At 39.0% G+C, this 24,395-nt stretch overlaps 1 protein-coding gene across 2 annotated transcripts; it reads right to left on the reverse strand.

Moving 5' to 3' along the window:
• Nucleotides 1–11,666: 11,666 nt before the first annotated feature.
• On the reverse strand, nucleotides 11,667–17,280 carry LOC117718071 (olfactory receptor 5K16). Of its 2 annotated transcripts, none has more exons than XM_076943047.1 (2): nucleotides 17,117–17,280; nucleotides 11,667–15,477 (listed from the first exon to the last, which is right to left on the reverse strand). In XM_076943047.1, exon 2 carries the CDS (start codon nucleotides 15,465–15,467, stop codon nucleotides 14,514–14,516), a length of 954 nt encoding a protein of 317 aa, XP_076799162.1. In that variant the 5' UTR covers nucleotides 15,468–15,477; nucleotides 17,117–17,280; the 3' UTR covers nucleotides 11,667–14,513. The 2 variants fall into 2 exon arrangements, with proteins under 2 accessions (XP_076799162.1, XP_076799161.1); XM_076943046.1 differs by having other exon boundaries at nucleotides 11,668–15,480.
• Nucleotides 17,281–24,395: the final 7,115 nt, after the last annotated feature.

Consider the following 24,395-nt stretch of genomic DNA (forward strand, 5'->3'; position numbering starts at 1 on the left):
CAACCAAGAGGGATGAGAGAGAAGCTCTGGAAGTACCCTGAGGGTAGAGACTCTTGCTTGGCACTCCCTTGGCTGGGTCAGCTAGCTTGATTGAGTTGGGAGCCTTCATGGTGGGAAAGTAGAGAAGTCCTCAGCAGGAGATTAAATCTCCACTGCAGACCCCAAAGACACGAGGAAGTCCATGGTTTTAAAAGGTTTATTGTTATGGTGAAAAGTGGATAAAAGTGTACACCCCCCCCCACCTCAGGGCAGACTTGAGATAAATAAGGAGGGAGGGTCTGGGAAGGAATGCTTAATTGGCTACGCCCTCTAGTCTTTAGGTATCATGAATATGGAGACCTCTTGAGGCAGAGGCCTGTAGTCATGCCCCCTACCTGTGCTGGGTAACACAAACCTCTCTTTGGGAGGGGCTGGGAGGGGCATTGCCCTAAGTGACTGAAATGCACGGATCAATGGAGGTCTTGGCGGCATGTCAGGAGCCTGGAGTCTGAGAGTGTGACGAAATGTATGCTGTCCCTTGTAGGTATGGATACCTGTTGGCTCTCCAGCCATCTCTAGCCAGTGCTCTACCAGAAACCAAGCTATCCTTTCATGGTCCCACAGGTGAGGGGTAAAGGGGATAGAAACAGGTATTGTGGGAGCGGGTACAGAAGAGAAGCCCCAGGGGGTCTGGAAAATGAATGGAATTATGAAGCTGCAGGGCATTGGGGTGGAAAGAGGAAACCTCTAGAAATTCCCGGGGACCTGTGATATGACAGACTCCCTGGACTCAATGAGGATGACCTTAGCTAAAATAACCAACAGTGGGGAGATGGAACCTGAAGAGACCACCTCCAGTAGATAGACAGTGCCCCAGTGGAGGGATGGAATAACCAACCCAGCTTCAAAATGTTTGACATGGAATTATTCCTGTCTAAAAGAAATGCGGGGACAAAAATGGAGAGAGACTGAAGGAAATGGTTGACCTGTGACTGGCCAACTTGGAATCCATTCCGTGGACAGGCACCAAACCATGATTCTGTCTTTTATCATTCATTCTTAAGTATCCATCAACAGAGATATATACACCATTTCTCTTTCTTCTATTACATTTCAAATGAGAATATTTAATCTTAAATGCCATCTAAATACTTTTAATCTTTATATGAAGTCTTTGCATATATTACTAATTTTCTAATTCAAAGGGATTTAAGTCTTTGTGATATAAAGATTGTTTTTTCTTTTCTTTTTATTGGATATTTTATTTGTTTACATTCAATTGTTATCCCCTTTTCTGGTTTCCCCTCTGGAGCCTCCCTATACCATCCCCCTCCCCCTGCTTCTATGAGGGTGCTTCCCCCTCCCACCCACCCACTCCTACCTCACCGCCCTGGCATTCCCCTATACTGGGGTATGGAGCCTTCACAGAACCAAGGGCATCTCCTCCTTTTGATGCCAGACAATGCCATCCTCTGCTACATATGCGGATGGAGCCATGGGTTCCTCCATGTGTACTCTTTGGTTGGTGGTTTAGTTCTTGGGAGCTCTGAAGTTTCTGGTTGGTTGTTATTGTTGTTCTTCCTATGTGGTTGCAACCCCTTCAGCTCTTTCAGTTCTTTCTCTAACTCCTTCATCGGGGTCCCTGTGCTTAATCTAATAGTTGGATGTGAGCATCTGCCTCTGTATTTGTCAGGCTCCTGTCAGCAAGCACTTCTTGGCATCCACAATAGTGTCTGGGTTCAGTGTCTGTATATAGACTGGATCCCCAGGAGAGATAGTTTTTGGGTGGCCTTTCCTTCAGTCTCTGCTCCACACTTTGTCCCATAGTTTTTTTTTAGACAAGAGCCATTCTTAGTTAAAAATTTGGAGATGAGTGAGTGGCCCCATCCCCCAACCAGGGGCCTTGCCTAACCTCTGGATATGGTTTCTATAGGTTCTTCTTCCCTTTTCTAGGCGTTTCAGCTAATCTCATTCCTGTTGGGTTCTGGGAGTCTCTTGTTTTCCTGGCATTTGGGACTTACTGGTGGCTACCCCTATTCCCATCCCCCCCACTGCTACACATCTCTGTTCAAATTTCTGACCCTCTGTATGACATCCCCACCTCCTCTCATATCTGATTATGCCACTTTCCCCTCTCCCTCTTCTCTTCCTCCCAAGTCCCTTCCACCCTCTACCTCCTGTGAGTATTTTGTTCCCCCTTCTAAGAAGGACTGAAGCATCCACATTTTGGTCTTCCTTCTTTATGAGCTTCATATGGTCTGAGACTTTATTTGTATATTCATTTAGTTATTTGTTTTTCGGACAAGTCATATTTCATCTTATATTAATTTCTTTTTTTACTTTACATGTGACAATCCTCTCACAGTTTCAGATAGTCTGGGTACTTCATGCCTATTATTTAACTTTTTATTAAATATGTTTATTCACTTTATACACCAATTTCAGCCTCAAGCATAGAAGCCCCTCACATAAATACTCCCTGCACTCCTCCCTTCCCTTCTCCTTTGAGGGAAGTATCATTCCTTTAATATCTCCCTACCCTTGCACATCAAGTCTGCAGGACTAGGTACATTCTCTCCCACTGAGGCCAGACAAGCAAGGCCATTTAGGGGAAAGAGATTCACAGGAAGGCAGGCAACAGATTGAGGACAATCCTGTTCTTGTTGGAGCACCGGCGTGAATGTTATTTAAATTTATTGAAAAATAGAAACAACCATTATGCAGAGTGAAGTAAGACAGGCACAGACACATGAGTTCTGCATGATCTCAAGTTTGGAATCTAAAGAAGCAGATGGCATTAGAGAGTAGAATGGTTGTTACCCAAGCTTCGGAGAGTATCTGTGAGAGTATCTGTGAATGAGTAGTGAGCTACAGAGCAGCAAGGAGCTCGGTTCAGGAAGGTGAATACAGGTCACAGTCATGATTTGTAGAGTTCCAAAGCTGAAATAAAGGATTTTGAAGGTTTTCACAACATAGAAGTGATTAAAATTTTAGAAAGATAATCTGACAAACTTTGAATGATGCACACCTGTATTGAACTATAAAATGTCATCTAATATGTACAATTTGCTGAATGGGTACTATGTGTGCGAATGTGTGCACATGTAGAAGTTGTGGAGACAGCTGCCTTACTCTTCTCCAAGGAGTCTCTTCCTAAATCTTGCCAGCAATCTCTAGCAATCCTAATGTCTTCCTCACTTTCACAGTGCTAGGACTACAGGTGTGGCTACACCCAGGATCTTACTTGGTTACTAAAGTGCAAACTCAGGTCCTGCATGTAGCCTGGCAATTTCCACTAAACTTTTTATTTCATTGAGGTTTTTTTGGTTCATCTTTTTAATCCTAAAAATTTGCAACTTTTCATATGGTGAATTGTCCCCTTGAGGTCTTGATGTTGCCTTTTCATATTTCCTGTGACTGGCACATCGTGTGAAGTGCATCACTTCCATTTTTTTGCATGATGTTTTTTAACTATACAGATTTGTTTTATTTTGGCCAAATATATGCCCAAATAATCTCAGATGTGCCACTGTAACCATCTCGAATATAGAGCTCAATGGTAGTCAGTACATTCACAGTTAATGTTTTGTGACGCCACCACAACCACCATTTCCAGAAGCTTTTAAAAATCTTTCCCAACAGAGATTGTATGTCCATTAAATACTAATTCTCCATTCCGTAATGCTCTCATGCAAGTACCATTCTACAGTCTATCGATGAATCTGACTACTCCAGGGCTCATTATAAATGAAACTATACAGTTTTTGTTTTTTAAAAACCCAACATAACTCATTTGCTATATTTCAGGACTCAATTCATGTTAAGAGTCAAACTATGGCCTTCCGGTCTGGGCCAGAGCACTGAGCAGATCTTGGGTTGCAGCTCTGCCCCCAACATCCAAGAACCCAGAGGAAGCAGGGATCCCAGGTGCTCGAACTCAGGCAGTATCTTAGGTAAGCAGACAGCAGGGCCCGCCCTAAACAGGGAGTAACTGGGAACCAAAAGGACCCAAGAAGTCACTCCCGGCCCGGAACACTGGTTCCTTCCAGTCTGGGCCAGAGCACTGAGCAGATCTTGGGTGGCAGCTCTGTCCCCAACCTCCAAGAACCCAGAGAAAGCAGGGATCCCAGGTGCTCTAACTTGGACAGTGTCTTAGAAACTAGTTCTCAGATCTGAGGCCTGGATCAGACCTCTGCCAGGTCTGCTGTTGTGTGGACCCCGGATTCCACCTGAGACATACTGGAAGGTCCACTCAATCCAGAGCCACAGAGGAACAAATGAACTCAGAGCTTCAGACAACATATCCTGAGATATTCTAGAGGAGACACTGCACCCAGAACAGCAGTCACCTAGCTGGACTACTACCTTGGAAGCACCATATCCTGAGGCATCCTAGAGGTACCACTGTAATCAGTGCAGCCAGAAAAGATCACAGAGACATCTGGACCCCTAGGAGATCAGACACAAGCTAGATAACTAGAAAGACAGGCTTCAGTCAGAGACAGCAAGTACAGGCAGCACTAGAGTTAACCAGATGGCAAAAGGCAAGAGCAAGAACATAAGCAACAGAAACCAAAGTTACATGGCATCATCAGGACCCAGCTCCCCCATCAGAGCAAGCCCTGAACACCGCATCACACCAGAAAAGCAGGAATCAGAATTAAAATCACTTCTCATGATGATGATAGAGGGCTTTAAGAAAGACATAAATAACACTCTCAAAGAACTTAAGGAGAGCACTGGTAGACAGATAGGAACCCTTAAAGAAGAAACACAAAAATCCCTTAAGGAATTGCAAGAAAATGCAACCAAATGGGAAAAGGAATTAAACAGAACTCTGCAGGATCTAAAAATGGAAGTAGAAACAATAAATAAATCACAAAGGGACAATACCCTGGAGATAAAAAACCTAAAAAAAAGATCAGGAGTCATAGGCACAAGTATCACCAACAGAATACAAGAGATGGAAGAGAGAATCTCATGTGCAGAAGATACCATGGAAAACATTGACACAACTGTCAAAGAAAATGCAAAATACAAAAAGCTACTAACCCAAAATATACAAGAAATCCAAGACACAATGAGAAGGCCAAACCTAAGGATAATAGGTATAGATGAGGGGGAAGACTCCCAACTTAAAGGACCAGTAAATATCCTCAACAAAATTATAGAGGAAAACTTCCCTAACCTAAAGAAAGAGCTGTCCATAAATATACAAGAAGCTTACAGAACTCCAAATAGTTTAGACCAGAAAAGAAATACTTCCCGCCACATAATAGTCAAAACATCAAATGTACAAAACAAAGAAAAAATACTAAAAGCAGTAAGGGAAAAAGGCAAAGTAACATATAAAGGCAGACCTATAAGAATTACACCAGACTTCTCACCAGAGACCATAAAAGCCAGAAGATCCTGGACCGATATCACACAGACCCTAAGAGAACACAAATGCCAGCCCAGACTACTATACCCAGCAAAACTGTCAATCATTATTGATGGAGAAACCAAAATATTCCATGAGAAATCCAAATTTACACAGTATCTCAACACAAATCCAGCACTTCAAAGAATAATTGGTGGAAAACTCCAACACAAGGAGGGAAACTACAACCTAGAAAAAGCAAGAAAGTAATCTTCCAAAAACCCCAAAAGAAGATAGTTACATAAACATATCTCCATGGATGTTAGCCCAAAAGCTTGGATTAGCAAAGACTCAACCCACAGACCACATGAAGCTCATGAAGAAGGAAAACCAAGAGGGGATGCCTCAGTTCTACTTAAAACGAGAAACAAAAATGCTCAAGGGAGCAAATAGGGAAACAAAACATGGAACAGAAACTGAAGGAGGGGCCATCAGGAGACCATTCCACCTGGGTATTCACCCCATGTACAGCCACCTAAGCTAAACACTGTTGTGGATGCCTGGAAGTGCATAATGTGAGGAACATGATATAGCTGTCTCCTTAGAGGTCAGCCAAAGGCTAACACACTCAGAGGACAATGTTCACAATTAACCACTGATATGATCAGGGGTTTCCCAATGGAGAACTTAGTGAGAGGACTGAAGGAGCAGAAAGGGTTTTTGACCTCAGGTGGAAAGCAATAATACCAAACAACCAGAGCCCCTCAGGGTCTAAACCACCAGCCTGGGAACACATAGGGAGGGACCCAAGACTCCAGAGGTATATGTAGGGGAGGATGGCCTTGTTGGACATAGGTGGGAGAGGAGTTTCTTGGTCCCATAAAAAAAAAAAATGAACACACAGTGGGGGGGGGAATGTGAGGGCATGGAGGGGATAGTGAGGGGGGTAGGTGTGGTCACTGCCTCATAGAAGCATGAGGAGGGGGATGGGATAGGAGGTTTCTGGGTGGTGGGAGAAAGTAGGCTAAGGGGATAAAATCTGAAATGTAAATACTATAACCAATTTTAACAGGCGGGAAAAAAAAGTCTTCAGAACCAACATCTTTTAAAAAAAATGTCAGCCCTCTGGGGGTGGGAAATTTTTTTTTCTTGATACTAAAACTTGTTCTGAGAATTGTATATTGCAGAATACACAGCCTTGGTTTATCTACTCATCAAGCATACTGAGCAGACCTGCCCAAACCTCCGATGTCCTGGAATTCCATCTGGATTCAGTGAAGACACAGCATCAGAGGCTTATCAACTTACTCTTCCCCCCACCCCTCTTCTAAAATCTCAACGCCCTTAATCAGCTTGAAGAAGTTAAAGAAGAGTCAGCGCCCCTATTCCCTGAGCTTGGGGACTAATGTGGTTAATAATGGTCTGTCTTTCTAGGGACAAGTAGTGGTTTTGTTGGAACAGGGGGGATTAGCTAGGACTTATTGCATAGCCATAACCTATTGGTAGAAATCTGTATAATTATTATCAAGATGAAGTTATAATTTGTTAAATGGTACAAAATTTACTTTGATCTCAAATTTAAGGTTTTCATTGGTACGAGCCTCTTATTAATATGAAAATGAGATGAATATTGATACACTCATGGGCATTGTGCCTGTATAACACATTTAGGAATACAATGCCTAGACCCAGCCCTTTTTTAACCTTTTAAACTGATTTGGGACGGTTAACCTATGAGTTAAGGGACTATAGCAAATTCATATTTTTGAGTTTATTGTTAGGGTGTTTTCCATATTTTATTTAGAAATAGCTGAGAGGAGTGAACAGACAACAGTCCAGGTTACCTTACATGGATAGTTGGTTTTCGAAACATCAGAAGTCCATGGAACTGACACTACAAATATTTATATATTAATGTTCATATTGATTAGAGCCCTGTCTGCTCCTGACAGCTTCCTGTCGTGGATTCTAAGAAGAAATTGAGCATCCTTGCAGTTACTCCAGTTGTGTGGTAACAGCCACTAGGCAAGAATTGCCTCTCTCCATCTATAGACAAATTACTGTCCAGAAAAGGACACACATGCAGAATAGTCGACTGATTATATCTGCCTAGACAGAGTAATCAGTCCTCAATAATCCTGCATTACCAAGGTCTGTCAGATGATTCTGGCCCAGAAGGCTGAAGATTTGATGCTCCAACATTCGGTAGTATAGGGGCTTTTCAGGTTTTCAGAGGTCTCTATAAATTGGCTAAGTTTTAGAAGCTATGCTTTGTGCTTCCCACAATTATAGTTAACTCAGTCATTCTGGATTTCTGACGGGGTTGAAAACTTATAGCTATTTACCATAAGAGAAAAGATTTGAGTGGATGGTCGTCAGCTGACATTCATCCTAAAGCCAGGTTCAGAACTAAATGTTCTAGTTAGAATAGATGACAGAGGTACTGGTTAGTCAACAAAAGGATGGACTGTGTATTAGGACTATCTTGTACCTCACCAGTACAAATTGGCATAATTATGCTCTAATTGTATTTTGAGAGAAAAGTTTCATTTTAACAGGAAGGGTGATGTGTAGGAGGAGCTAAGGTAGGAGGAGTACTGAGAGGAAGAAAAGGAGTAAGAAGAGGAGAAGAAGAAGGAGAGGACAAGCTAGGTGATGAAAGAGAGAAAGAGGGGGGAGACAGGGAGACAGATATTCATGTATCTCCACCAGTCAAAGATAGTTGTTATATCTAGGTTGGTCAGTGGGTTACACCTCTGATTGAACAATTCCAAACTTATAACGCTTATGATTAACATTATTTTTAAAAAATGTATAAATGCAAAAAGGAAAAGGGGGCATGGGATAGGGGTTTTCTAAGGGGGGGAATGGGGAAAGGGGATGGCATCTGAAGTGTAAATAAAATATCTAATAAAAAAAAAAGAGTCAAACTATGTATCTCCTTGGCTAGTCTGGAAGTCTTTACAGACAAGACGTGCCTCAAACTCACAGAGATCCTCCTGCCTCTGCCTTTGAGTGCTGGGAATAAAAGTCTGTCCTACCACATTAACTTTTATTCTTTTTAAAATGCAGAATAATATTCTATTTTGTGTACAGACTACATCCTGTTATACATTCATTTAATAATAGCCTAAATTGACTACTTTGAACAATACTATTATGAATAGGGGTACACAAACACCTTGTCCTGATTAGTATTACTATTGGTGAGATGAAACCATGGCCAAAAGCATGTTGGGTAGGAAAGGGTCTATTTGGTTTACACTTCAACATAATATTTCATCACTAGAGTACATCAGGGCAGAAACCTGGATGTAGAAGCTGATGCAGAGGCTGTGGAGGGGTACTGCTTGCTGGATTGCTTCCTCTGCTTTTCTCAGCCTGTTTTCTTATAGAATCCAGGACTACCAGTCTAGACATGGCACTACCATGGACTTGGCTCTCCTCCATTAGTCATGTATTTAAAAACTGCCCTATATATTTGCCTACAGCCTGATCTTAGGGAGGTATTTTCTTTCTGTCTGTCTTTTTAACTTTTTATTCTTTTTTTTTTTTTTCGAGACAAGGTTTCTCTGTGTAGTCCTGGCTATCCTGGAACTCACTCTGTAGACCAGGCTGGCCTCGAACTCTTAACTTTTTATTTAGTCATTGTGAATTTCACACTATGCACCCCAATCCCATGTATCTCCCCATCCTCTTATATCCGTCTTTTCCTCTTGCAAACTCACCCTACAAAGGAAAAATAAATCTTTCTGTAGAACACATGGTATTTCATACAGTATACCCTTTTGCCCAAACAGCTTTACTTGCAAATGTTCATTGCCATGAGTCATTGCTCTGGTTTGAGGCCTCTGGCTCCTTCTACACTATCAAAACTGGATCCTCACCAGGACTCTTGTCAGACTTCCAGCTGTTGCCCTGTGTCATGGAGATCCTCCATTTTTAGAACTGCAAGACTTCATGAACTCCAACAGTTCATAGAAGAGGTACATATTGGTGTGGGCCATCTCAGGCCTGAGGGAAAGCTGAGTTGGTCATCACAGAAGATCTCCTGTGTCCACACCTCTACAGCTAGTTCTTTTGCTTTGGGGTTGGGAAAGCTCTCCCTTGTCTCCTCCATGACAGCTATACTGGTCTGACTAGGTGTAGTGTGGGAACATTGCTCTCCTTGACCAGCTCTCCTGAGTGCCACAGATGGTGAGGGGTGAAACCTGTTCTCCTCCATTCACCCATTTGGGGCCAGCAAATGAGGGGCTAGGCTAGCTCAGCACAATGCTTGGACATCAACATGGTCTCAGGTGGCAGCCCAGACCAGGAACATGGACATTGGTGGTAACATGGAACTCAGATGTCAACACAGACACTGGATGTGATAGCACCACAGACACAAACATGGCCTCTGACAGCAGCATAGGCCTGGATGTCCCCATGGCTTCAGATGGCTGCTCAGGCTACTCCAGTCAGGTTGACCCTCAGCATCAGTGCAGCCTCTGGACAGCAACTTGGTCTCAGGCAGCAGTTCAAACCACTGACACCTAGATAACTTTTGGCAGCAACATGGGCCATAGGGATCAGTGCAGACCCTGACTGCTGTAGGGAGATGGACCCAGACATGGTGCTTGGTAGCAGACCTGGCCTGGACATCACCATGGCCTCAGGTGGTTGCTCAGACTTCTTATATCCATCTGTTCCCTCTCAAGGCTTCACTTTCTCTTCCATCTCTCCATCACATATTCAATCATCTTAATGGTACCTGCCACAGGGCCAGGGAAGGAGGTTGGATATCTTTATTTCAGCCACCCCAGGGCTTCTCTCTAAAATGGTAGTATTTTAACAAGCAGACTTCTCTCTCCAGAAGTCCTTCTTTCCATTCAGTAAGGAGAAAATGGATACCAGTAACAGCATACAACAGAGACAGGTGTGCAAATATTCCAAAGAAACATTTGAAAATAGGAACTGCACACTCAGAAAGGATGAAAAGGTAAAGAACATAGATAAGAGAGGCTAAGCAATAAAGTTAAAAATGAATAATGTGACACAAAAATTAAACAGGAGATAAAGAAAGGTAAGGACAGGAAAGATTATGGGAAGCAGATATCAAAGTAACAGTGAAGGAAAGCTAAAATCAAATACACAATAAAATTAAAAAAATTAAAAACAGTGACTAATACTTCCTTCTTTATAAAGATATAGAGTATGAGGTACTTTGATATGTCACCTCAAGATTCTAGTTTTAAAGTTCACTAGGAGGAGGAGAATGGAGGTGGCATAAGTCCCTGCTTCTTTGATCCAGAAGTGCTAATGAAAAATGGCTGATAGAAGCCTAGCTCACTTTACCTTACCTTCCTTGCCCTTGACCCAAGACAACCACTACAATGAGGATGAACCTGTATTTTCAATATGAGCCTGGTATTGTAGTGATGATAGAATCAACCTGAAATCTATTCCTTCCAGGGAAGACAGGAAGAACCCTGTTTCATAACCCCTCACACCAGTGATGTTTGCCTGCATACACGTGTCAGGATGTATTAAAGAGCACATGCCTTGTTACCCAACATCTCTGGGGCTCTGTGTGCTGAGTGATAAAGTCAAAGCAAACTTTACTGATGCTGCAGGCCACAGGGACTGAGTGATCCTGGTTGTCTAGTCATGGTGGTCTTTGTCCCAGGCTCCTCTACTTACTGCATATAGTTGAGTTTATTCTTCTCAGAATTTGAGCCATCCCTCCCAAATAGAAACATCCTCTGCTTTCTTCTATAACAGAGTCATATTTTCTACTGGATAGACCTGTGATCTTGATTATGAATCCAAATTTCCATTGGATTCCTGACTTAACACTGATACTGTGTATGGTCCCATGCCTTTATACTAAGGTGATACTAAGGAGCAGTAGAATACTGACATTTGTCAGTAAAAATCCACCATAGCACCAGTGAGCAAGCTAGCAAGTCAGAGAATCCCCATCTTCAGTGGCTTCTTGCTACAGAAAGAAATTGTAAGTCTCCCATATATTATTTTTTAGGCTGCAGTTTCTGTTTCTGACAGAGACTATTTCCCCTTTGCTTAAGACCCAACTGAGGTTAAATGGTTGAGTGATGGTGTGTAATGTTCTCTGGTACCTGATGGTAAGATCTTCATTTCTGTTATAAATCTGTCTAACATTTGTCCTTACTCTTACATGACTTTCTGCACAAATCCATTTATCTCTGTCTGTGCAGTACCACATCTGCTTTTCCTGCCCCAGCAGATGTGCCAGAATGTGCCGAATGTGTCTCACATGACATTTTCATTCTCTCAAGCAGTTTTATTTATTACTGATTTGATATTAAAATAATTCCAGAAATTATTATTTTTCTCCCTCTGTGGAATAAATCATGTAAATCCTTTCTCTTTAAACTTCATTTAGATCTGTTTGGTTTACTTTCTAATAAATTGTATGGGAAGGAAATAGATAACTTTCCAGTTTTGAAACCAAGCATACCTTATTTTAATCAAACAAGGTAAGCAATTAACAACAGCAATAAGTGATGTTGATGCAAATCCCCCCAAGAGTATAAGCAGATGTAAATTCTGTGATATTCTTCTCCAAAATATAAACCCAATGATAGAAAAATATGAGACAGGCCAAAATTAGAATCATATCAAATATGAGGGAAGAATTCTCAAGTGTGGTCATGGCTAACATGGATAGTCTATGACTATCACATTTTCTAAAAAAGTAAACAGTTGACAACCAAAGGCATGTTGGCATCCTCAGCTGGATTATGGAAAGAAACATGACTTTAATGGAATAAGTATTAAAATCCAAAGTGACATCTACAGCTATATACAATGCTATTGCATTGTATTAATGTAAAAGATCTTACTAATAAGGATGCAATGATAGTATGAGATACTCACTTTAGGGAGCTTTTGTGAAGTGTACACCAAACTATGTTCTATTAATTTGTTTCCTTGAAAGCCTGATGCCATTAATAATAATAAAGATAAAATGAACAAGGGGGAATCTAGAAGGCCTCAACCTACACAAAGGATGACAAGCAACTAAAGAATGATGAGACTGTGAGAAATAGATTTACAGAAAAGAGCACAATAATTAGTTATCTAGTACAAGATGGTCATCCCTGAAAACATACATGCAGGTAACATTACACAGACTAAGCGAGTTGTACTTATATGATTAATGAAGAAAGAGGACACAAATATAAAAAGAGTAAGGAGTTGGCTTTAGAAGAGAACTTGGAAGGGAGAAAGGGAAGGGGTGTATGAAACTATATTAATAGCTCAACAACAGAAAAGAAATGATTAAAAATAAAATTGTTAAAAAGAAAACACAGATGAAATACAGCAGAAGGAGGGAGCTGAAGATGAATGAGGCCTTTGGTTTCGTAGATGTATTAAGAATAGTTTGACTAGCAAAATGGGCAGCACAAATCTGGAGTTGGAAAGAGAACTCTAGACAAGTGCTGCAAGTGCACTACACAGTCTAACACAGAGAAATCAGTGCAATCATACCCCCCCAAACAGGAATTTTTTTTTTTTTGTTTTTTTGAGACAAGGTTTCTCTGTGTAGCCCTTGCTGTCCTGGAACTCACTCTGTAGACCAGGCTGGCCTTGAACTCAAAAATCCACCTGCCTCTGCCTCCCAAGTGCATGGTGCCACCACTGCCCGGCAGGAATATTAAAGTGAGTAAATTGTGTTATAAATAATATGCAATGATAATCTTGGTTAATTTAAGTTTGAGTTGTTACGACAAAAATCAGGGAAAACCTGGTTCAATAATAGAAGCCATTGTTAATGTTGATGCTAGCTCATATATTTACAAGGCTTTTTGACTTGATCAAAGAAGAAAGCTAATTGTATACTCAATACAGCATACATAATTACAATATAATAGCAATTTATACTTCTTATAAATAAAAGCTTCTGTAGAGATTACTCAGATATATTCCTGGGGAGACTATAAAGATGAAACCAGGTAAGGGCTTGGGCAGATGGCTTTGTGGCTAAAAGTCCATGTGGGTCTTCACTTGGGTTCCGGAATCCCTGCCAGATGGCTCACAGCTGCTTCTGATTCCATCTCCAGATGATTGTTGCCCTCTTCTTGGGCATCTGCACAAGTGAGCATCTCAAACATGAGACATATATGCATGAGACATACATACCTATGAATGCATAATTAAAAATAAAACAAAACATTTGCAAAACCAAGTTTAAACCATAGTAGTTTGGTTTATGACTATATAAGGACAAATGACTGAATGATAAATATTACTACAAAGCGATATGAAAAAATTTCAGTGTTATTTTGCAAATTTAAAAAGTCAATATAAAAGGTCTGTACACACAGACCATTTGAGTAAAAATTAGGGCTGAAATGTGTTTGTTTTTGTATATGGTTTATTGGTTTTTCATTTTTAACCAATACATAAAGAAATACAGTCTAGAAACGTATATAACTTTCTTTAAAAATGGCCCAATTTTATCCTGAAGCCAGTAATTGTATATAGCCTAGATTCTCCATACAGAAGAACATAAAATGTGTCAGAATATACTGGAAGTGTATCAGAAAAACTGTGAACCAAATTAAAAATTTCCAGCTTGAGTGTCTACTCCTCAAATATAAGTTGAAGAAATGAACATAAAACGTATACATTTATATAATGGTTTGTGAAACACTAATACTTTTTATATTAAAAATATATTATGAATACAAGGAAGTAGACTTATATATCAAATTTTCTCTTTTAGCAAATTTGCTTTATAAAAGGGAGGAAGGAGAAGAAGGAAGAATTTCTGCAACAAAGAAAGTCAGTTAATGCCTGACAATTATAGGTTTTGTACATTCTGGAAAAATAACACAAAATTTCTCCCAGGAGCTAAATAATGTTAATCAAAGAAGAATAATACCCATTAAGTTGTTTCATTGTCAGATTATAATAGTTTAATTGAATTTGAAATTACAGTATTAAAAGAATCTCATGAGAACAAAGAAAGTAGATATAGCAGTTAAATATTATCTATTTAGTGCAGACATAGTTAACAAATTATTTTCAAATTGTATATGTATGCATATGTAACAAACATAATTATTTAAAGACTACTACTTTATGTACATTATATTTTTATTTTTATATTTAATATTAATAACATCATTTTAATAAGCTGAAATTAATGTGCTATAGAAGTTGAAGCATTTTTAAAAATACTATGAGTTTTCATAACTTTCTTAACAGCATTTAATACCTCCTTATTTCTCAAACTGTAAATAAAAGGATTTAACAAAGGGATTATTATTGTATAAAACACAGCCACTGGTATGTCTTTATTACCTTCTTCAAATGGTCTAATATACATGAGAAGGCAGATGTAGAATATTGACACAGAAAAAAAGTGAGATGCACAAGTCGAAAATGCTTTTCCTCTCCCATCCTTGGATTTCATCTTGAAAATAGTGAAAAGAATGCAGAAGTAAGAGACCAAGACAGTGGTAATGGTAAAGACTTGAATTGGCATTGAAAAAATATATATCATTAGTTCATTGATAAATGGGTCTGTACAGGACAGTCTATATAAGGGAAGAATATCACAGAAGAAATGATCAATGCGATTTGATTTACAGAAAGTTAATCTTAAGAGACACCCTACATGAATCAAGGAATGCAGGTTACTGGCTATGAAAGTGCTGATACTCATCTGAATGGAGAGCTTCTTGGACATCATGGTGTGGTACTGCAGTGGATTGCAAATGGCCACATAGCGGTCATAGGCCATTGCTGCCAGAAGAAAGCAGTCTGCAGTTTCAGCAAGACAGAGAAAATAGAACTGTGCCATGCATTCATAGAGAGAAATCCTTCTGTCCACAGAAAAGAAGTTCTCTAGCATCTTGGGAGTGATGGCACAGGAGCAGCAGGAGTCCATCAGAGCCAGGTTGCCCAGAAAGATGTACATGGGTGTGTGGAGACGAGGTTCCATGTAGATCAAGGCCACCAGGCCAAGATTCCCCACCATGGTGACCACATAGATGATAGAGAACACCAGGAACAGAAGTGTCTTTAGGTCTGGGTGATCTGAGAACCCCACCAGGATGAATTGTGTGGTCAAAGAGTGATTTGTCTTCTCCATTCTTATTTCTCTGCTGAGACAAAATTTTGTTAAGAAATGTGATATTGCAGTCAGTAGTATATGTCTTATTCTCCTTCTCTAGTTACAGTGCACAGGTGAGGTCCTATTTAATTTACTTTAGCTGTCCCCTAAAATATGTCATGATACATTGTGTAATATGAGAAGAAACCACACTCAGGTTCTGCCCTGCATATTGTCTTAAGATGTCTGTTGAGCTAATTCTTAGATGCTTCACACGGATTATTGTATAGTTCTATATAAATTTATGGCCAACATATATGATTTTATACTTTCCCACATTGAATCTTTGTTATGGTAGTAACTTACTTTACAAAAATTATTTTCTGTGGTTAATAAAAATCGTTGTAAAATAAATTGCCCTAAAATATTTTAATGGCTCATATATTTAGAATGAGTTAGAAAATTTTTTGTTACATTTTCTAGCTAATGTTACTGTGGGCTATTTTAAATGAAGTTTAATTTAATGTTTTAAGATTGGCTAAAATTTTAGCTGGCATTGTGGCACAGGCCTTTAATACCAGGACTTGAGAAGCTGAGGTGGCAGATCTCACACTTTGAGACCATCCTTGCCTACCGAGCATATTCTAGGACAGCCAGGGCTACCCCACCACCAAAAGATTGAATACAATTATATAATATGATCATTTTCTCTTAAAATTATTATTTTTATTGATTTTAACATATTTTGGAGCTTCCTTTATCTTGTCTGACAAATTTCTACCGAAATATTTCTACTCTTAGTCATCCCTGTTTTCTAATATTTTTGTCTGGTTGTCAGTGTTCTTGATGTCTTCTTTATTTTGTGTCTTAGTAACAAAGTATCTGCACACAGTGTACACACTGAAATGTATATGGTAAATACCTGCTGTAATCTTTCCAATATTGTCACAATATTGGAATCAATGTTTTCCTCTTACTGAGTTCACTACAGGTTTTATAATTATGCAAGTATTTAAAATTTCTTTTCTCTTAACTTATATGTTAGAATTCAATAACTACTCAAAGTTATTAGATTGTTGTTTAGCCTGTATAATACTGAAATATTTAAATCCAGAAACAGCATGTATTTTTACAGTTTTGATTATTTTTTTTCTTCCAGGAATTGCTAGAACTCTCTGGCTTTAATAGAGTTGAAATGGATAAATTTCTAAGAGCAGCCTACAATAATTTTTAAACTGTTTTGCCTTAAAATCACACTGTAATTAATGTCTTCTTGGGTTTTAATGTTTAAACTGAACTAAACACACTGTTTTGTTATTCACTCTCATAACATAGAAAGGTTTCTTGCATTGTGTCATTGATGCCTTATAATTAAACTAATAAAATAACTCACTGTTTATAATTTAAATATCTACATTAACTTTCAAATTATGTTATTTTGAAAAAAACTTTTTAGCACTACAAAATATTGCTTTTATCAATAGACACTGGCAAATCAAATAGGCCTGTTGATATTTAATTTGAGCTAATGCCATTTTGTTTTTAAAAATATTGTGTTAGATCATACTATGTGGAACTCACTTTTCTATGTGAAAACTTCTCTCTAGTGGCAAACATAATTATTAAACAAAATCTGAAAAATAATTTTACTATCTACCCTAGAGTTATTTTAAGAGTTGATAGCTTACCTGTGTATTTTCTCACAAAACTATGGTGCTTTGCTCTTAGAATGAACATTTACTGCTTCATTTTATCTTTCAGTATATCTTCAATTCAAATATAAGTAGATAAAATGTAAAAATAAACACTTAAAAATTTTATATTTTCTTTTTCATATGTATAAATGAATTGAAAATCCATCCACATACTGTGAGTTTATTAACCATCACATTATATAACCAAATAGAGTCACATGATCCTCACAGATGCCTTAAACCATTGGGGAATAATTTATGAAAATCTAGGACACATGGTTCAGTGGCCAATGATAATAATTGTGTTTTTTACAGGGCAAAAGTTAAACAAAATAAAATAAAATAAAACATTGATTCTAAAGGGAGTTCCTTGGCATCGACAGTAGATATTTCTACAGAGACTTTAATCTGAGAATCTGGTTCCCAAACCATGATTGCAATAAACAAACACCTTAATTAGAGGGAAGAGAAATGAGACTTTGAGGTTAAATCAATGTCCATCAAGAAAGTTGGCTTTGACATCATCTGTATGGCTACTGTATTTGATTAATTGTGCTTCAATGATCTTGCTTACATGGAAATGATAATGGGTAGAGAGACAATAAGTATCACCTGGTAACAAACAACTTTGAAAAAAATTTGAATTTCTGGATAAGATAACAAAACCTGGTGCCATCAACTGGAACCACATGGTTTTCTTTCACTACATACAGTGCACCTGACTACATCTTCTAGCTTCATTTTTGGAAATAACTCTGACATTATTTCCTTTGGTGTCATTTATGTGTTCAGAAATAAACAGAATTTCAAGTTCAAGGCTGTGCTTCTGTGTTCATCTCCATGAGATTGGAGATAAATGGAATGTATGAAAGTATTACCATGATTAATGTAAGCAATGCCATGATTGCAATTTTATTGTACATCCCAATTTCATCCTTTCTCTACTATAGATATTATTTTTGTGTACAAGAAATGATTTTAGATTCTACTTATTCTTCTTGATACTATTTTTAGTCTTCAGACTCATTATCTTGGTTTTATAAATTACTTTATATTTATTTGCATTCCAAATGTTGTCTCCCCCCCTCCTCCAAGAGTTCTTAGCCCATTCCCCTCCCTTTAGCCTCCCCTCACTGGGCATCTATCTCCTTTTCCTGGGGCATCAAGTTTCTATAGGATTAGGTGCATCTTCTCACACTGAGGCCAGACAAGGCAGTCCTCTGCTGCATATGAGCCAAGGGCTACAGACCAGCCCATGTATGCTCTTTGATTGGTTGCTTAGTCTCTGGGAGCTCCCAGGGCCAGGTTAGCTGACACTATTGGTGTTCCCATAAGGTTGGCATCCCCTTCAACTCCTTCAATCCTTTCCCAATCTGTTCCATATGGGTCCAATGGTTGCCTGTAAGTATCTGTCTTAGTTAGCTTTTGATGGATCCTCTCAGAGGACAGCCATGCCAGGCTCTTCTTTGCAAGCATAGCATAGCATCAATAATAATGTCAGGGTTTGGTGCCAGCTCAAATCCCACTTAGAATGGGGAATACAATAATCATGTGAGGTAGAGGGAGAGAGGAACCTGGGTGGAAGAGGGGAGGGGTAGGGGAAAAGAGGGCAGGGTAAGGTATGGGGGAGGGACAGAAGAGAAGCCCAGAGGGCCTTGAAAGTGAATGAGTTTTGGAGATGTGGAGGATTGGGGCACGGAGGGAACCTCTAAAAATTCCCAGAGACCCGAGGTATAAGAAGCTCCAGGACTCAATAGGAATGTCCTTAGCCAAAATGCCCAACAGTGTGGAGATGGAACCTGAAGAGACCACCTCCAGTAAGTAGATAGAAATCATCCCAAGTTGAGGCATGCAGCCACCCACCAATCTCAAAATTTGTGACTCAGAATTTTTCCTGTCTAAAGGAAATGCAGAGCCAATGAATGGAACAAAAACTGAAGGAAAGGCCATCCAGAGACGGTTTCAACTTGGGATACCTGCCATGAACAGCCACCAAATCATTACTTTGTCTTTTATTGTTCATTCTTAATTATCTATCATCAGAGATATAGTCACAATTTCTCTTTCTTCTATAAGATTTATAATGAGAACATTTAATCTTAAATGCCATCTAAAACTTAATTTTCTGCAATCTGAGTCCTACTTGGTGTATATTACTAACATTCTAATCTTAAAATGACTGAAGTTTTTATGATATAAAGGCACTTAATCAGATTTAATTTGTATCTTTGTCCAATTATTCTCACTGAAAAAGACCTTGTTCATATTACAGTAATTTCCTTTTTTACTTTACACATGACAATCCTGTCATAATTTTACATAGTCTAGGTATATCATGACTATTATTTAATTTTTTATTAAATATATTTATTCACTTTATACTCCAATTTCAGCCCCAAGCATAGATCCTCCCCATATTCCACCCTTCTCTTCTCCTGAAAGAAGGGGACCCCCTCTAGATATCACCCCTTTAATATACCCCTACCCATGCACAACAAGTCTCTGCAGGACTAGCACATCCTCTCTCACTGAGGCCAGTCAAATCAGGCCATTTAGGAGAACAGGATCCACAGGCAGACAGGCAGGCACCAGATTCAGAGACAGCCCCTGCTCTTGTTGGGGCACCAGCGTGAATGTTATTTAAATTTATTGAAAAATAGAAATAACCATTATGCAGAGTGAAGTAAGACAAGCACAGACACATGAGTTCTGCATGATCTCAAGTTTGGAATCTAAAGAAGCAGATGGCATTAGAGAGTAGAATGGTTGTTACCCAAGCCTGGGAGAGTATCTGGGAGAGAGTGGAAGGTGAATAGTGCGCTACAGAGCAGCAAGGAGCTCGGTTCAGGAAGGTGAATACAGGTCACAGTCACGTTTTGTGGGGTACAAAGCTGAAATAAAGAATTTTGAAGGTTTTCACAACATAGAAGTCGTAAAATTTTTATGAGGTAAATGTGTCTAACCTGACAAAACTTTGGATAATGCACACCTGTATTGAACTATAAAGGGCATCTAATATGTACTGTTTGGTGAATGGGTATAATGTGTGAGACTGATGCACATTGTAGGTGTTATGGAGACAGCTGCCTTATTCCTCTCAAAGGAGTCTCTTTCTAAATCTGGCCAGCAATTTCAAGGGATCCTAATGTCTCCACTACATCACCTTCACAGTGCTAGGACTACAGGCATGGCAACACTCAGATTGTTACTTGGTTACTAAGCTACAAACTCAGGTCCTGGATGTTGGCATCTGATGGTAATTTCCACTGAACTTTTTGTTTGTTTGTTTGGTTTTTTGCTTGCTTGTTTTCGTTGTTTTTTATTGTATATTTTATTTATTTACATTTCAGATGTCATTTCATTTCCCAAACACCCCCTCCCCACCCCAGGAATCTCCTATCCCATCCCCTGTCCTCTTTTTTGCTTTTATACTATTTTAATTACATGCAAGTATTAAGGCTAGTTCATAGTTGAAGAACTAGCAATACAATAGATGCAAACAGTCAAGGAACAAGCAAGACAATAAACAAATTTCTGTGATCATACTATTTCTTTTTTTTCAAAACACTTTATCAATATTTGTATAAACATATATACTTATACATGTATACATATATAAACAATAATTAAATAATAAGATGTATTTAAAAAGTATGGGGTGGTTGAGAAAAGTGGGAGGAAGGAGAGAAAGGGGAAAATTATGTAAATACAGTGTTCATATATGAAATTCTCAAAAGGGAATCCAGTTTTTTAAAATGTTCAACAGATTAACTAGCATTTTACAATATGAAAATAAATATGACTTATAATTATGTTAAAGGACATTTTAACTCACTACAAACTTTGAAGTTTAAAATGAGATCAATAAAAATTATTTTACCCAGCATATTAACAAAAACCACAATAATGTTTTATAATTCAAAGTATTTCTGAGAACAAGAAAATAGATTGTCAGGAACTAAGTCAGGAGAACCAGGGGTACATTGTGTGGCTTTTTTTTTTTTAATCAAATCATAATTTTTACTTTTTATTATGGGGGTTATAAACACAAAAATGCAAGATGTGGGGAAGGGGATGACACAGGAGGATAGGTGTTCAGGAGAAGTACAGATATCTTTCAGAACAGGGTATCAGCTGGGTGAAGGTTCAGGGGTCAGGTCACTATGACTCTGCCTATGATTCACTGGTCTTTATCTAATTTGGTACTATCTACCCAAGGCTGCCTATTTGCAAGGTCTATGACTACTCAGACTGGTAGATCTCAACAAAAGCTGCCTGTTTACAATAGTTACAATAGTTTATAGCCCTCTGTTTCAGTGTTTTACCATAGATACCCAAGACTTTGTGTTAGCAGGCATGTAAGTCAGGCCTATTGCTGATTTTAGGCTTATGGCTGATTTTAGGTCTTCAGTGTATAAGCAGGGCTGCCCCTGACATCTCCTCCCTTCTCCAAGTATAGAAGGGCTATGGCGATTCTAATCTTGCCAAGGCAGGGATAGAGGCCTGACCTCCAGTAATTAAAGGGGACCTTGTAATGGCTCCAGTCCTCCTATCGTTGTTCAGTGAGGCATGAGGGCCATACCCATCCTGATGTCTTTTTCCTGGAGAGGGGATACTTTTGATATCAACCCCTATGCAGTCAGGCTTGTCCCTCAGGGAACCCAGAAACATATTTTTAACTTTTATTTATATTCCCTTGCAGTGCTTAGCCTCGCAGCCTAAGCAAGAATTCAGATCGCCAGACAGAGGGGGTTCTGGGTGGCCCCTCTCTGCTTGGTCTAGGGGCAGGAGTACCCTCTTTTAGGTTGGGTAGAGATGGGACTTGGGAGCACCCTGGATAGAGTAACAACCTCGTCTTGAGTCTCGTGGTTCTCCATAGCTAACTTATTACAATGTATCTGAATAGATTTTGCTATCAGATTATCTGTTGTTTCACAAAGTTAGCCTATTTAAGGCTCAGGGACCAAAGGAAATAAGCAAAAATAACCCAATTAATGGTCCCAAGATGGAAGGAAGTAGGGTTGATAATCATGGAGAGGTTGAAAACCAATTCTTGTACCAGTACTCATCTTTCTCTTTCTCTCTCTGTCTTTTCTTAAGACCTCCTCTGGCATTTTTCATGCTCTCTTTAACCACCCCTGTTTTCTCTATGTAAAAGCAACATTCTTCTTTAAGGGCTGTACACAGTCTAGAGATGTACACAGTCTTTTCTATTATAAAAGAGAAAATCAAGTCCAGTAAAGTCCTTTGCAATTTTTGGAGATTGCATCCGACAGCGAAATGAGGGATTTCTTCAGATTAGTGATGTCAGTCTATAGTTATTTGACGTCCTTGTCAAAGGCCCATTGGAGGTCTGAGTAGTATAAGTCCAGAAGCCAGCATCAGGATTAGAACTCCTAACAGCAGATATCACCAGTGATTAATTTTTTATCTGGAAAGGAAAAAAGAAGGGAATTCTCAGGGAAATTTCTCTTCCCTGGATGTCAATTGTTATGCATCTTATTTATAATTGGGCCTGGTTTTGTGGAGGTATCTATTTAATTCATTAATCTTTTTGGCGGCCATTTAGTTGTGCCTTCTGTGGTATCAAACAGTCATATCAATCCTCAGCCCCATATATTTTAGCCATTTCCTTTAAGGGTAAGAGGGTCCTTCCACATAGTTGTGGCATAGTTTTTATTGGTCTCAGCAATGCCAAAGGCAATCAGCGGCAGGTTTGCCAGATCACAGTATTTCTAAAGGCTTATCAGGATGACGAAAATATCTGAGCCAACTTCCCTGTCCTAGCCCAAAGTCATTTTCATGTCTAAAGCCCACTGAACTTTTATTTCATCAATATTTTTTGTTTTGTAGTTTTTGTTTTAAACTTAAAGATTTCCAACTTTTCATATGGTGAATTGTCCCCTTTAAGCCTTGATGTTGCCCTGTCTTTCCATACTGCCTGTGACTGGTAAATCTTCTGAAGTGCATCACTACCAATTTTTGCATGGTGATTTTTAACTATCCAGATTTATTTTATTTTGGCAAAGCATACACGCAAATAATACCAGACCTGTCAACGTAACCATCTCAAATATAGAGTTCAAAAGTACTAAGTACATTCACTGTTAATGTCCTTGTGCAGCCACCACAACCACCATTTCCAGAAGATTTTAAAAATCTTTCCCAATAGAGATTGTATGTCCATTATATACTAATTCTTCATTCCAGCAGGCTCTCAAGCAACTACCATTCTATATTCTGTTGATGAATTTGACTACTCAATGGAGCAATGTAAATGAAACTATATAGTACTTTATTTTAAAAGCCAACATAACTCAATTGCTATGGTTCAGGACTCATCCATGTTAGAGTCAAACTATGTATCCTTGACTAGTCTGGAAGTCTTTGCAGACAAGATGTGCCTCAAACTCCCAGAAGTCCTCTTGCCTCTGCCTTTAAGTGCTGGGATTAAAAGTGTGTCCCACCACATTCACCTTTTCTTCTTTTGAAAATGCAGAATAACATTTTATTTCATGGACATCCTGTTACACATTAATTTAATAATGTACATTTAGGCCTAAATTGACTACTTTGAATATAATATCATTATAATAGGAGCACACAATATCTTGTTCAAATTAGGATCATTATTTTGAGGAGACTCTGACCAGAAGCATGTTGGGTAGGAAAGGACCTACTTAGCTTATACTTCCCCATACTATTTCATCACTGAAGGAAGTCAGGGCAGAAACCTATATAAACCTATAGAAGCTGGTGCAGAGCCTGTGGAGGGGTGCTGCTTGCTGGCTTGCTTCCTCCGCTTTGCTCAGCCTGTTTTCTTATAGCATCCAGGACTACCAGTCGAAGCATGGACCACCAATGGAATGGTCTCTCATTCATTAATCATGAATTATGAAAATGCCCTATATGTTTGCCTACAGCACAGTCTTAGGGAAGTATTTTCTTTCTCTTTGTCTTACACTTTTTAGTCTTTGTGAATTTTACGATATGCAACACAATCCCACTCATCTCCCCATCTCCTCATATCAGTCCTTGCCCCTTGCTACCTCCCCAGGAATAGAAAAATAAATCTTTCTGTGGAAGCTGTAGTGAGTCTCACAGTATATCCTTTGGTCCAAACAGCTTTACTTGCAAATGTTTACTACAATCACTGATTGCTGTGGGTTGAGGCCTCTGGCTTTTTGTACACTATCAATACTGGATCCTCACCAGGACTCCTGTCAGATACCCAGTTGTTGTCCTGTGTCATGGAGATTCTCCATTTTTGGAT

Source organism: Arvicanthis niloticus, chromosome 12 (genome assembly GCF_011762505.2).
Source record: "Arvicanthis niloticus isolate mArvNil1 chromosome 12, mArvNil1.pat.X, whole genome shotgun sequence".
Classification (NCBI taxonomy): Eukaryota; Metazoa; Chordata; class Mammalia; order Rodentia; family Muridae; genus Arvicanthis; species Arvicanthis niloticus.

Bases quoted from the DNA above. Each gene is read 5' to 3' on its own strand.
- LOC117718071 (XM_076943047.1), bottom strand. From the start codon at position 15,467: ATGGAGAAGACAAATCACTCTTTGACCACACAATTCATCCTGGTGGGG.